Raw genomic sequence first — 14,802 nt, forward strand, 5'->3', positions numbered from 1 at the left:
AATTCTAAAATATCTCCGATGCCTTTGATCTTGCTCTTGGTCCACTGTTCTCAGTAGATTCTGACTCCACCAGCTGAATGAAACTATGTTTCCTTTGCACTTGGTGGCGTTCTACTTTAGGGTGGTTTATGCCACTGCAATCCAGTCCTTGTGAGCAGAACACTGCCTGGGGTGACTGGGGTTCTCGTATTCCTGACAGCTTTGTGGCTCAGGACCAACAGGTAGCTGTGAGATTTAGGGTGAGGGAATAATTTTCCACCCCATGGATTTTTCTACCAAGCACACTTGAAGAAAGTCATGGGAACATCTGATCAAAGTATCTCTATGGGTTCCAGCTTTGAGGCACGACCTTTGTTCCAAGATGGGAATCTTTAGCAGTTCAAAATTCAATTATAATGAATAATAACCAAGTTTGGATGCAGAACTGTTTTTAAATTTTTGTTCTTGTTTGAATTTGTATTTGAGAAATGAATAAGCTAATTCTCAGTAAGAATGTGCCTAATTTTCACTTTGGAAGTGACTCTTAAAGGTTTCCTAATTTAAAGTGTAAATATTGATTAATCCATGTTACCTTATCTTAAAAAGACAAAAATAAACATCATTACTAGGGACAGTGCTAATGGGAATAGCAGTGTACATGTGTGTGGGTGCACATGCGTGCATAGAGGGGGACTTTGGGCATACAATCCTCTCTCACTGATTTTGCCCACGACTAACACATTTGATAATAATCTGATGGTATTTTGAGGTTCTAAATGGTGGTCCAAAACACCAGTCTAATCGGTTTTATTTCAATATCTTGTCTGACAACCATTCTAATATTATGGAACTTATTTTGGTACATCGATATTAAGTGTTCACATCTTGAAAATAATTCACTTCATCAAAAATCGATAGTAGATTAAATATAACTTAAATGTGTGCTTTCCTTACAATTTCAGTTTAATATTGAGCCAAGAGCTAAGCAAAACTCAGCAATATTCTTTGGAAGTTGCGTTTAATTATTGCAGGTCACTAGGATTCAACCTCATGTATTAAAATACTTGGTGCCGAATTGCATCCTGGTGACAAAAAGAACAAGTGTATCCTTCAAGAGGGTCTAACTTCCAGTTTGAACATAGCTTAGTGGATGAAAGAATTCAACTCAATGCTCTGTTTAAAATTAGTTTTTTGATCATTACTTTTATAATCTTGCGTAATAAATGAAAACTAGCCAGTAGTCACAAGAAAATATATTTCTTCAACTTTTGTAACAATATTAATTATGGGAAATATTAATGAACACTTACCCTATGCTATGTACTGTTCTAAAGGTTTATATGCTGGAAGCAGGGGCTCCATCTTCCAACCCTGAGATCATGACCTGAGCCAAAACTCAGTGTGACACTCAACTGACTGAGCCACCCAAGTGTCTCATTAGTCATTTTTTCTTAATGGAAGACTATTGACTTTTTTTTTGCACTCCCACCCATCCTTGCGTCCAGCTTGGTTATTCATTTGTCTTCAAAAGGAAGTCAGCGAAACTTGCATGTCTTCGTGCAGTTTAATTTTTCTAACAACAAATGATCATTTATTCCTTGGATTCTTACAGGGCCTTCTACTTGGACAAGTCAAATTCACCACCAAACTCCACATCCAAAGCTGCCTATGTGGATAAGGTAAAGAGATGATTACATTTATTGATGCCCTGCCGTTTACAGGCCTCCCTTACTTAATTTTTCTGCTGTTGTTCTTAGACAATGTGTAATTACAAATATTTGTAGTCTCCAATTCTGTCACCTTCAGAATAAAAATATTTTAGACTCTTCATTCAACATTATAACAATGGTGAACTGTATCCCATCTAAAAGCATTTCTTCCTACGAACCGTGTGGAACTCTATGTTCATCACTTTTTTTCTGCAGCTAATGAGGCCGCTCAACGCTCTGGATGAACTTTATCGATTGGTAGCCTCGTTTATCAGATCCAAGCGCACGGCTGCCTGCGCAAACACAGCCTGCAGCGCCTCTGGGGTGGGGCTGCTGTCCATGTCCTCGGAGCTGTGCAGCCGGCTGGGGGCCTGCCACATCATCATGTGCAACAGCGGCGTGCACAGGTATGTGCCCTGCCCCGCCCTGCCGGCCTCCCTCGAGCCCAGTTTAGTTGCGGGAAATGATAACAGGAAACATTTAAAGCACTCAGATGTATTTGGAATAAGCTTTGGGAACTCAGATCATAGTGACACAGTATTTTCTGGCTTTAGTTTTATGTTCAGTGACTATTCATACAAATGAATGCAATCGCACATTTATATCACTGTAGCTTATCTGCTCAGAATCTTATCACCCTTGCATTTATATTGCAAGATGTATACTTTAGCCACAAACTTGTACATTGATATTATTCCATGTAGGAACTTGCCTGGTAGGAGCTGGCAAGTAGCCAAACAAAACCTTTTTTCACTACGCTTGATGGACATTCCATATTCTGTGGTTTGGGTTTCTATACCCAGTGGTTGTGAGTTAGGTGCTGTCTTGGGGTTACCACTGTCTTTCTACTTTTGGCAAAATTAAGTCTAGGAGCCCACACAATACACGTTCCTGAAAATGGAAGGGGAAATCTTAGATGGGCTCAGTGCTGGTGCTTTGTCTTAGGCAGCTGTGTTCAGTCTGGGGCAGCCAAGGTGGGCTTGTGAACTCATGTAGCTGCATCAGCTGCAAAATGGGAGTGGAGGACCCCAGGTCAAGTCCTTCCCCATAACCACATGCTCCTCCTCTGTCACCTCACCATTTTCACAAGGAAGTGAAACCATGTAGTAAAAATAATAAAGCAGAATTTGGTCCTCATCGTAATCTGAGTAGGCAAATAGTGTCCTGTCACCCATCATAGTCCCTTCTTGGAACTGGGCCAGTTAGATTTTGAGGATGGTGGTATTGTTTAGTCAGATTTACTTGGTACTTGACCTAGGCAAAGGACTACAGCTGGACTACTGGCTGTGTAACATCATAAAGTGATGATGGCTCAAGTTAGAGGCATAAATACAGCATGAACAACAGATGACAAAAAAGAAGAAGATATAATAAGATAACATAATAAGAAATAACAAATAGACCTCCACTGCAAGAAAATGTAAATGACCTAGGAAAATTAGAGCTGAAAACCAAGATTCATAAGGAAAACAGATCTCTGAGATGAGTAGACCTTTCCCTGAAGAAGGGGATGTTTGAACTGGGTTTTGATGAGTCAGGGTGGAGAGGTAAAAAGTGGGGAAAAAAATGATCTGAGGCTGCAGGTTCTCATCTGTAAAATTCCATTTTGATTTGGTATGCCTGAATTCTAGTTTTCAAGTCCTACACAGCGTGTTCTTGCTTACAAAGTATGGCAAAAACTTATTTCTCTGAAAGGAGCATTGTATTCTGTGGTTGACAAAATATACAGAATTTTCTCCTTTATTTTAATGGCTGTGTACTTTGTGCTCTATTGCAAGCTGTAATAAGCTTAATTGAAAATATCATCTGCAACCAAATGAATAAAATATTATTTCATAATTTGTTTACTAGCAGAGAAGTGATCTCTCCCTTCTGATCAACTCATGTTCACTCCTTCTGTTCCCACTTATTCATTCACTCATTTGTGTATTCATTATTCATTCACTCAATAAATATGCAGTGAGCACCAATTATGTGCCAGCCCTGCTCTAGTTGCTGGGGATACAGCATTGAAAAATTAAAGTCCCTGTTCTCAAATAATGTGCATCATGTTGGGGGGAAACAGATGATAATGTAAACAAATAAATATGTAATGTGGTAGATGGAATAAATAGAAAAAAGAACAGAAGTCAGAGGGTTAGAAAGTGACAGGATGGGAAGAAGGGGTAGCACCATCCAACAAGGGATTTCATCAGAGACTTGTATGAAATGAAGGAGTGATTTATGCAAATATCTCAGAGAAGGAGCATTCGATCCTAGGGAGCAGTGGTGCAAATGGGGGAGCTCACATGGGAGCTCAAGGAACTGTATCGAGGCCATTGTGACCTCAGCCAGCTATCGTTTCCTTGATTATTGGTGTTCTTATTTTACCCTGGTGCAAGATCATAGTTTTCTGAGGACTGGATACATGATGACCTCGAAGGGGACGATTCAAACTTCGAAACTACAAGCATACCCTCTTACCTCCACATTAATTTACCGAAAATTAATGCAATTAAACTGCATTTAAGCCTAGAACCATGACCAGGTTGTCCCAATTATTCTCTCTGCTATCCCATGAGCAATTTTAGAATCTGACTAATGTTACCTGGGAGAAATAGATTGATGTCCCACAGCTGTTTTATAATTATCTCATGCGTTGATTGGTGTGTTAGGACAGCAAGTAACATTGAAATTTCAAAGTAGTTTGATTTTTTCCATTTCTACTGTTCAAAATAAATGTAGCTTTACTTAGTTCATTTTAGAGATATTTACTGAGGTATAGGCACAAATACTCCATGACAAATGCTGAATTTAAAGTTAACACTATTTGAAAATGGTACAGATTTATTTTTCTATTATACAGAATAAAATGGGAGTTTAACATTATCTTTTAATCTCTCAGTGAAGGCTATGTTTACATTTTTAATGACAATAAAATGTGCTAATTTATATTGGATTTAGAAATCTCACATAAAGACTGTTCTTAAAATAATTCTTCCGTAATTATAATCCAGACAGCTAGAGAGAAACCCAAGCTAGATCCATCTGCGCTCAACATTAAACATGGAGGTATACCTTCAGGTTCTGACAAAGGGGAGAAGTTCACAATGTGAATCAGAATAAACATTACACAAACTATTTTTAACGTTTACTTTCAAAATCAACATGAGAAATGGTCAACAATATGGTCTCCCCATTAGATAGTCAATTTCCTGCCTAGATTTCTGATTTTATTTGCAAAATAAAAGAGAATCTAAAATATTTTTAGAGTATTGAATGATTCTCCATATGTTTGATATTAAAGAGTAGAATGTGGTTTTTCAGAATGAAAAGGCAGATTTAATTAGCATTGATGTCTAGATGTTTTAATGCCAACCTGAATCGGATGGCAGAGCCGCATGCAACAGTGAATGCGAGATTAGCCGGAATAGAATTCAGGATGAATTATTAAAATCTTCTCATAGCATTTAGCCTGGTTTTGTTTTTATTAAATTCTTTTCCCTAGGGAAATCCTTTGTGTGTATTACAATTCTACTGATGAACTTCTACTGACCACACTCTCTTAACTATTCACTTACGTCAGTTCTCTCCATTGTTACTGGATGGTGCAAGAAGAATAGGACTGTCTCTTCTTAAAAACAGGTTTTTGCCTTTTAAACAATGTAAACTTGATGTTAAAGGTAGTTTAACAAATGGAACGTGTTTATAATTTCCTATCCTGACATGCCTTCCTTCAGGTTCATTTTGTGTCATCTCTTGCAACTTCCATCAAGCAATGCACAACTGAACATAGTTTTATTAGAAAATATAGTTCAACAATCTGCTTTATGCTCATAACAACTCTGTTTTTCCAAAACGTATGCATAGACATTCTCATTATCACTTTTATTTGTTGCAGAGTGAATCCAACCAGTTGCTATGCCAAGTTTACTAAATGATCGCTCTAGTGGTTTATCTTCCCTGTCTGTTGCCCATAGTGCCTGCAGAGAGGCTGCTTTCATTATGTCGCTGTTCGGATTTCAATTTTATTTTCCATTAAGTTAAAAGAAGAACAAAAATATCCTCCAGATAGAATTACTATGTCAAGGAGTTTAAACCTTTGTGGTCAATCATTGTTCAGGTTCCCGAAAGGATCGTCCTCATGTACGACACAACCAGAAGGTTAGATAGTTGTGTCCTACTTTCACCTCTTCCTGGTCTCCAGAGGCTATTTGGATCCATGTATCGATTGTGCTTCTCTCCTAGATGTACAATGATATGTCACCAGTGCTTTAGTTTATACTTCTTGGATTAACAAATACAAACATTGGCATTGAATAGCTTTTGAATTTTTTTTTGATGAAGATTTATGCCATAGACTGTCTATATACCTGCTTTACAGACAAAATTGGTTTTTGTCAAATTGAACTTTTTTAATTATTGAATTGGCCTGTGGCTTTTAAAGTTCTCTCTTGTACTCCTGCCAGCTATTTGTTGCAGGCAATCCAAAAGCATGCAAACAGGGATTCTAAATTTCCCTTTTATTTCAGACTGCAGCATCCTTCCATTCAATGCGCTTATTTCATTTTGTTGTAGTTCTTCATTCCCACCCCAGCTTAATAGCCAACTGTTTTTCTTTTACTAGTATAAATCAGTATACTGCAAATGTTATAAAACCTGAAGTCATGAGTCTTTCTGTGTCCAGAAACAAGGCTGTCATTTTCTTCCCACTACGTTAGCTTCTGCTTCCTTCACCAGTAGGAACAAGTGGGTGGAATTTTCCAGAGGCTACCTGAAAGGATATGTCAAAGAAATTTCTAGTGAGGGCAGGAAATCTAAGATCACAGGTTTTCCCTCTAAGGACTTGTTCCAAAGAGTTTCTGTCCACAAACTCTCAGTATCTTTGAATAATTGGTTTTCAGTGATGTCAGAACCTTGGTACGGCCTTGCAGGAAGGTGTGTGGTGTGAGCATAGGCCTTGTGCCTAACTCAACCTGTGACGGCTTTGAACCCAAACCTTGCAGATCTGACCCATAAATTACATTTTATCTTCATGCTTTGTTGTGAGGATAAATCTCTTCCAGGAAACAATGGCCTGCATTTTTAGGTAACATACCTCCCATTCACTCCTCCAGTGGGTGTTGGGAGCAGCAGGACCAGGCGGGGCTCACTGCTTCAGGGATTCACCAGCACCTAGCATTAGTCAGTGTCTTGTCTTCTGATTAGAACCCCGCACGCGTGTGGAAGGAAACAGTCTGCGGCAAGGTCTACCTGTTCTCATTATTTAAAAACCTATTGAGAAATATCAAGCTAGCTACCCTCTGTGCATTACGGTGCTAGACATCTTTGTTTCTTAATACATTGTAGAGTTAATTTTAACATATATAAAGTTGTAGGAACTCAGAGACCACGTATACGTGAAGCTTCTAACTTAAGAGGAGTTTATTCCCAAGATGCATTCCTTCATTAGTTATGTGGAAATTGAGACCTATTTTCACATTTGACAGTATTACCAGTGGTGTCTGAATCTTCAAAGTCAGCCGTCTCTTCCCCTTCTCTGACAAGCACTTATATAATCCATCCTGGGGCCACAGTATAGGACCCAAAGTATGATTATAAGCATGTATTAGGAAAATGAAATCTGGGAGTTAAAATATAAAAACAACTGAAGAGAAGTATGTATTACTAGTTTGGTTCATCAAACAGTTTTTATTTCAAATGAAGATGAACATGTAATGACTCCCGGTTCATATAAGCAATTAAAAAAAAAAAACTTTTTCAGGTAACTATCAATTAGCAATTTTAGAAACCACTTTTGTTAAACTTTGAAGGACTTAGCAATATTTTATTCTGTCATAATCATGACATCAAAGGACAAATTGACAAATAAGCCCAGCTTCAAGAATGCAGAATCTTATAAAAGTGGGGCACTCAAGGTAACCTGACTTAGGTAATCAGAGTCCTAATAGGGCAGATGATAAAGCTGCATCTTTTTCCATTGTGCAGTGAAAACATCAAGTAAGATGAGTAGATTTACTCTGGGGATTTCCATCTGTACGTTAGATTCTAGGTATGGGAGAGAGAAAAAATTTACCATAATAAGCAAATGTAGGTTTCAAATATACCCATTTGTCTTTTGTTCAAAAATGACTTGAGAGATTCAATGACAAGATGAGTGGAAATACTTGAATTTTAAATCTCCAGAAAGGGGGCGCCTGGGTGGCTCAGTCGGTAAGCGTCTGCCTTCGGCTCAGGGCGTGATCCCGGCATTCTGGGATCGAGCCCCACGTCAGGCTCCTCTGCTACGAGCCTGCTTCTTCCTCTCCCACTCCCCCTGCTTGTGTTCCCTCTCTCACTGGCTGTCTCTCTCTCTGTCAAATAAATAAATAAATAATCTTTTAAAAAATAAATAAATAAGAAATAAATCTCCAGAAAGAAGCATTTCTGCTAGCTCATGATCTCAGGATACTGTACATTCCCAACAAGTTCTAAAATTTCGCTTTGTAGGAATCTGAAACCCATTAGTCTAAAACACTACTTTTATATAAGTATAGTAGTAACAATGACAGAAATGACATTTAAAATTGCCATTAAATATAGCTGCAGTTACGGTTATTTTGCTTTAACAGTTAAAATTTGATTACATCAATGCAACTGTTCTCATTTGTTTGAAATCTAATAAAATCAATAATGTATCAAAACAAACAAAAAAAACCAAATGTGAAAATATAATATTGTGCTCTAATCTTTAGAAGAGGAAAAAATAAAATTCTATTAGAATGGGGCTCTGGGAGAAAGACAAAATATATTCTACTCATGATAGGATAGAAGTATAAACCTTAATTACCCTGCCAAACTCATAGGAGCAGAGGATAGAATGGTGGTTAGCATGGGCAGGTAGGGGGAGAAAATGGGGAGATGTTGGTCTAGGGATCCAAAGTTTTAATTTTGTAAGAAGAATAAGTTCTGGAGATCTAATATACAACAGTGTGACTGTAGGTAAAAATACTGTTTTGTATATTTGGACATTTGCTAGGAGGGTAGATCTTAAGTGTTTTCACCACCAAAAAAAAAAAAAAGAAGAAGAGCAAAAAGAAAAAGAAACTGGTAATTGTGGGGGGTGATGGATATGTTGATCAACTTGATTGGATGAATATTTCATAATGTCTGTGCATATATATATAATCATCAAATTATATACCTTGAACACATATAATTTTTAATTGTCTATTAAACCTCAGTAAAACTGGGAGGGAGGAAGCAAACCCAGAATTTCAAATTATCCTGAATTGTAAAATAGGCAAATGAAAGCCTCCACAATTTATGCTAATTTTGAAAACCAGGTAAATAATACAGGTATTTTCTCTTAAAATTATAAGAAATCAAATATTTCAAATATGATAGAAGCTGCATTCTTTTATCTTTCTTTCATTATCTTTTATAAAAATTCTTTACCTTAGAGGTGGGTCAAATTTGCATATATATTTGTTTTGTTACCTAGATTTTTCTTTGCAATTGACATGAACCTTAATAAATTAGTATATTAAATTATTCTGTAATTTTAAAATGTCCATTGTTTTCTTCAAATTAGATTACTGTGGAAGAAGAATAAGACAGTAATTATGAGAGTGACTTATTTCAGTGGTTTCTAATTCTGACCTCCAGTTATCAGTTACCTCCAGGCCCGACAAGCCTTATTTTCTGTACATAAAAAACAAGAGTTTATACATGATTACCTTCCATCATTAAAATTGGGAAAGTCTCAGTAATCATAATACATTAAACATATCTTGATAAAAATAATCTAGAAGAACGGGGGTTTTTAAAAATTTTTTTTTTTAATATAAGCTCTAAACCCAATGCAGGGCTTGAACTCACAACCTCAAGATCAAGCGTTGTATGCTCCACTGAATGAACCAGCCAGACATCCCGATAAAAATAATCTAAATACATAACTATTTGTTAACATTTCATCAGTATTTGCCAAATCCAATTTTATTATTTGAGCATATTAGTAAAATTTAAGTATTTGTATTACTAAATTTTATTTGTATTTAGCTATTTAAAAGTGATAAATACAGAATCTATTATACAGATTGTTAAAGAGTCCATGATTCTTCAAAATTTATTTTAAATAAGCTGAAGTTATTGTTTTTTCCTAAACCTGCAAAGTCATATTTAAAGCAAAATAAAATGCCAGTCGCTTTCTGGGATGTGTTTCTGAGGGCTTCAAGGTTAGTGATTTTATAACCACTCTCATAAATATCATAAGCCAAAATTTCTATCCTCCAGAGGAGGGAAGGAATATGGGTATCTCTTCCTCTGTGTGAACCTGGAGCAGGAGAGCGGGTGGCGTGGAGAAAGCTGACAGAAGGAAGTGGCAATTTCTGCCTTTACGATGTTAATCTTAAATTGGGAGTAGGTCACCTAACATCATCTGGCGGAATACAGAGGCGTGAGATTGAAATCCTGTTAAGCTGGAAGGGTGTAAGGTAACACCTGTTGTAGGTTTTAAAGCATTACTTGTGATTAGCAGGTGAAGGAAATGAAGGATGGCTCAGTGGAAGGGAATGGGATGAAAATACAGCACCAAGATGTGGAACAGTGTACTGTATGGGGCAGTCACAGGAAAGGGTTTACTACTTTGGGGCAGTGAAGTGAGAAAGGGCGTGGCAGGGAGGTGAAGCCAGAAGAATGGAAGGCCCTGACTGCGAGGTTAAGGATTTGGGACTCTCTCCTGGGGCTCCCAGGAAACCAATGAAGGGTTTTCAGCAAAAGAATATCTGATTAGATTTTTTAAAAGATTTTTATCTATTCATTTTTGAGAGAGAGAGCACGCAAGCCGTGGGGGAGGGGCAGGAGAAGCAGACTCCCCGCTGAGCAGGGAGCCAGATGCGGGACTCAATTCCAGGACCCTGGGATCATGACCTGAGCCAAAGGCAGATGCTTAGCAGAAGGCAGATGCTTAACCAGCTGAGCCACCCAGGTACCCTAGATTTTTTTTAAAGATGACTGTCATGGTCTGTGATGGGACAAGGATGGAGGTAAGGAAACAGCTGAGATTTCACAATAGTACAGGTAGAGATGAGGAGGTCCCAAACTGAGGCATTGGCAGAGGGTGGAAGGGAAAGGGGAGATGTGAATGGTATGAAATGCAAGTAACAGAACTAGATGATAGGTGAGAAATAGAGGAAAGGGGGAGAGGGAGAGATTTTGATGATTCCTGCCGTCCAGCTTGGGAAAGTGGTGGGGAAGGGGGCTGCCACAGGAAAAATATGCATTTCTGTTTGGGGGCATGGTGGAGAGGGATGTGGAATTAATCTGTTACATGTTGAGTTTAGATGTCCTTTGTGTCTTATGTGGGGATGTCCTTTGACAGATTCATAGTCCGCAAGGACTAAAGGTGTATATCTGCATAAAGGGGTATAATGTAAATAGGTACACACACACACAGAGCAAAGAGGCTATGGAAAAAGAGAGGTGGAGTGATTCTTGAGTACAGGGAATATGTATGAGTACAGGGTGATTTGAAAAGGGGATCTTGTCAGAGAAGGCTTCACAAAGATATATGTGAGCTGGTTTAAAACATTACTAAGAATTTTCTGGGAATATACTCCAGGTGTTAGGAACAGGGAAGAGATATTCCAGGAAAAGGGGCAGAGGTGTGAGAAAAGAATAATCAGCTGCCAATCATGGACATTGAGAAATGATCACCAGGGAACGCATATGGAGTGTTAATATCCCCTGATTCTCCACCGCCCCAACCTCTGTGAGCCCTGATTAAGGGGCACAACCAAGAAGGAGCCTCAGAATAAAACACCGAAAGAAGGATCCCCTAGAAACAAAGCTTATGCAGGGACTCGGGTACACAGGTCAAAGAGAAAATAGTCATGTAGAGCATCAAAGAATTGGGGAGACAGATGAAAATCACACGCTAGACACCCTTAAGTGTTGGTGTCATCAAAGAACCTACGGAGCGAGGACAAAAGGCAGACAGCAAAGTGGAGAAGATGGGCATAGAGAGGCAGTGCTGAAGAACTTGGAGCAGCTGGGAAAGGTACCCAACCTATGCAATTAACTCCCCCAAAACAAAACAGAAATGAGATCAATCGGTGAAAGAGTCCAGGCTGAAAAATCTAAAATGCAGAAAAGCAGATTCAAACCTGATGGCTATGGTAATTAAGGTCCTAACTCACACACAGATGTTTCATATTCATACACATCTTTAGCATAGCAAATACATCCTCATGTGCCTGAGTGCTCATTAGCCATCCCCGTGATCGCCTCTGCGCTAACCTCAGCAATGAAAAACCATGTCAGAGAAAAACACACCTTAATGGGCTTGACTGGAAAGGAATGAAGGATGTGGAATATTTTGCCTGGCAGTTGATTTTTAAGCCTAGGCTTAAAGATATATGCTGAGAACTTTCAGAGAATGTATTGTAAGTTGCAATAGAAAGTCCCATTATCTTTAATGGGACTTTCATGGCTAATTCCCTGTGCAGTGCTGAAAATGTGCCCCTTAAACGGGATTGCTTTTTTGCCTTAAGATATATGGAGTTAGTGGAGTATTCAATTTGGCTGTGCTTCTGCTGCCAGAATCTCGCTCCAGCTGTTGCCCATCGCTTCTGCATTCTGTTCGGTTGTTTTTCACAGTGCCTGCCATCTCTTTGCCTTCTTTTCAAATGCTCATTAACCCCTTGTCTTTCAGCTCTCTCGAACTGTGGCACCTAGGAGCCCAGAATGGTGGTGGGAAGATTTCATCCGTACTGTCTGTTTGACCAGAGTCAAACAATAATCTTGAAAGCATCAATAGACATCCAGAGGTTATTTCTTTAAATCTACTGGACACTTGCCTGAGCGATTACAGGCTTTTGGATTACAACTATTGTTAGACTGTCACTCGCATTTTCTTATAGGGAGAATGTAAATATTTAATATTTTATTAGATGTATGTGTGTATCAGATGAGTGAATTCTTTTTTCTTTGTTTTTTACATTTTATTTATTTATCTATTATGAAATGTTTGTCACCATACCATACTTCATTAGGTTTTGATGTAGTGTTCCATGATTCATTGTTTGCGTCTAATGCCCTGTGCTCACTGCAATACATGCCCTCCTTAATACCCATCACCAGTGAGTGAATTCTTTATTGTTGAAAACAAATACCTCTTTGCCCTTTTTTCACGTATGCCTATTTATGTGTTTCATTTGAAAAAGTGCCTTCTCTGTTACAGGGGAAGAAGGACATAGGTGTTAGGTTTTGGAAGCCCCTGTAGACTTGTGGCAATTTTCTCAAGCTTTCCATTTGTCACAAACACTTGGCCGAGGGTGACCACGGTGGGAAAGATCAACAGGTCGGCAGCGGGCCTTTCCACATTAATTTTGCAGAGACTGCATGCGTAGAGCCATAGCATCCCGCTGGGGACTGAGCAGTATTTAACATACTGCGTTAGCCCACAGGTGTACAATTCTTCCTTGGTGTAAGGTAATAAAAAGGAGCAGGGAAAAGAAACAACATTAAACAATTATAGTTTCTTCATTCAGGTGCCTCATTCCAGTTGTCAATAGACTTTTCACATTGCCGCTCTGTGCTCAGTACTTAAAAGTAATTAGAAGCCAGAATAAAAGAGGTCACTGCGGGAATGAACATGCTTTACACAGAACAGTGCGTTTTATATAGGAAAATGCAAATCTGTAGTAGAGAAGGCACGCAATCTCCCTTCAGTTTATTTTTCTTACTTGATTGCTGTACAATCGATATACTTACTTAGCATGTTTCAAATCTAAATCCTTTGTAATCATGAATGTATTTTCGTATGATGGGGTGTACATTCATAGTGAAGTGGTTTGGGCTGGCTGAATTAATCTCTACCAAAACAATGCATTTAAAGTGTAAATGCTGAGACCGAGATTGTGATTGCGGAATTACGGATGTGGGGAGCTGGAATTTTCTAAATGCAGTAATCCACATGATGTGATTTTGGTACAATGGAAAGGGCCCTGGATTTTGAATCAGAAAACTGGTTTTGAATCCTTTTACTTACTCTCTGTGTGATCGTGATTACATCACCTGGTCTCTCAGAGACTTATTGGTGAAGTGGAAATAATGATTTCTTTCTGAAAAAGATGACATAAGGAATAAATGAGCAATATATGTGAGAGCGCATACTGTAAGACCTGGCAATAGTGAACACTGAGTTTTTCCTTACTCCGTGTTTCTGATAGTGAATCCATCTTCTCATTACAGAGTTAAAATATGAAATGCATCTGTTTAAAATAATTAGCTCAGACCTACCAAAATAAAGGCAATCTTGTAAGAACTATTTAAAAAATCACAGTAGTTGCAAAGTAGACCTGAAATGTTTCTCACCACAAAAAAGAAGTGGTTAATTTTGTGATGTGATGCAGGTGTTAGCCAACCTACTGTGGTAATCATTTCGCAACATATAAGTGTATCAAATGAACCTGTTATACACTTTAAACTTGCAAAATGTTATATGTCAACTATATCTCAACAGAGCTAGAAAAAAAGTCACAGTAATGAGTCACGAAGAGACGAAAGAAGAGTATGAAAAATACAAGAGCTAACTCCTCTGATCTGTAAGAAATAGAATACACAAAACACTGGGCCCTATTAGAGCTTATTTTTAGAATCCTCCTTGGGTAGCTTGTAGAAAGTCATTTGACAGCAGAACAGGATCCCCTTGAATTCAAGGACAGGAAGTTTTCTTTCCTAATGTCAAAAACCAAGAATATGTATTAGAATAGAGACAAATATGTAGGACTTGAAATGAATCAGGTGCTAGCACATGCTTCTTCATGCATGCATTGAGGGGAACAAGAAACCAGGAGCACCACTTGTGTGGCGTGCACCGCGCTATGCCAAACCAGAGAGGTGAGAGTCGTTGGTGTCACTGCACTTACAGTCTGAGATCTTGAGCGCCTGGGGGGCTCAGTCAGTTAAGTGTCTGCCTTCAGCTCAGGTCATGATCTCAGGGTCCTGGGATTGAGTCCCATATCGGGCTCTCTGCTCAGCAGGAAGCCTGCTTCTCCCTCTCCTTCTCCTTTTCTTTCTCTCTCAAATAAATAAATAAAACCTAAAAAAAAAAAAAAAAGTTCTTGACAAAAGAACCACCTTGGAAACCAGA

The 14,802-nt window shown here is 38.5% G+C and overlaps 1 protein-coding gene across 2 annotated transcripts in view; it reads left to right on the forward strand.

Annotated features, from left to right (window-relative positions):
• PREX2 (phosphatidylinositol-3,4,5-trisphosphate dependent Rac exchange factor 2) overlaps positions 1 to 14,802 on the forward strand; it is a 299,061-nt gene that overhangs the window by 258,606 nt on the left and 25,653 nt on the right. For both annotated transcript variants that reach the window (XM_034668152.1, XM_002925213.4), the window contains 2 exons: positions 1,592 to 1,658; positions 1,905 to 2,095. In XM_034668152.1, coding sequence (XP_034524043.1) covers positions 1,592 to 1,658; positions 1,905 to 2,095 — 258 coding nt within the window. The remainder of the gene's footprint in view (positions 1 to 1,591; positions 1,659 to 1,904; positions 2,096 to 14,802) is intronic.

Source organism: Ailuropoda melanoleuca, chromosome 9 (assembly GCF_002007445.2).
Source record: "Ailuropoda melanoleuca isolate Jingjing chromosome 9, ASM200744v2, whole genome shotgun sequence".
Classification (NCBI taxonomy): domain Eukaryota; kingdom Metazoa; phylum Chordata; class Mammalia; order Carnivora; family Ursidae; genus Ailuropoda; species Ailuropoda melanoleuca.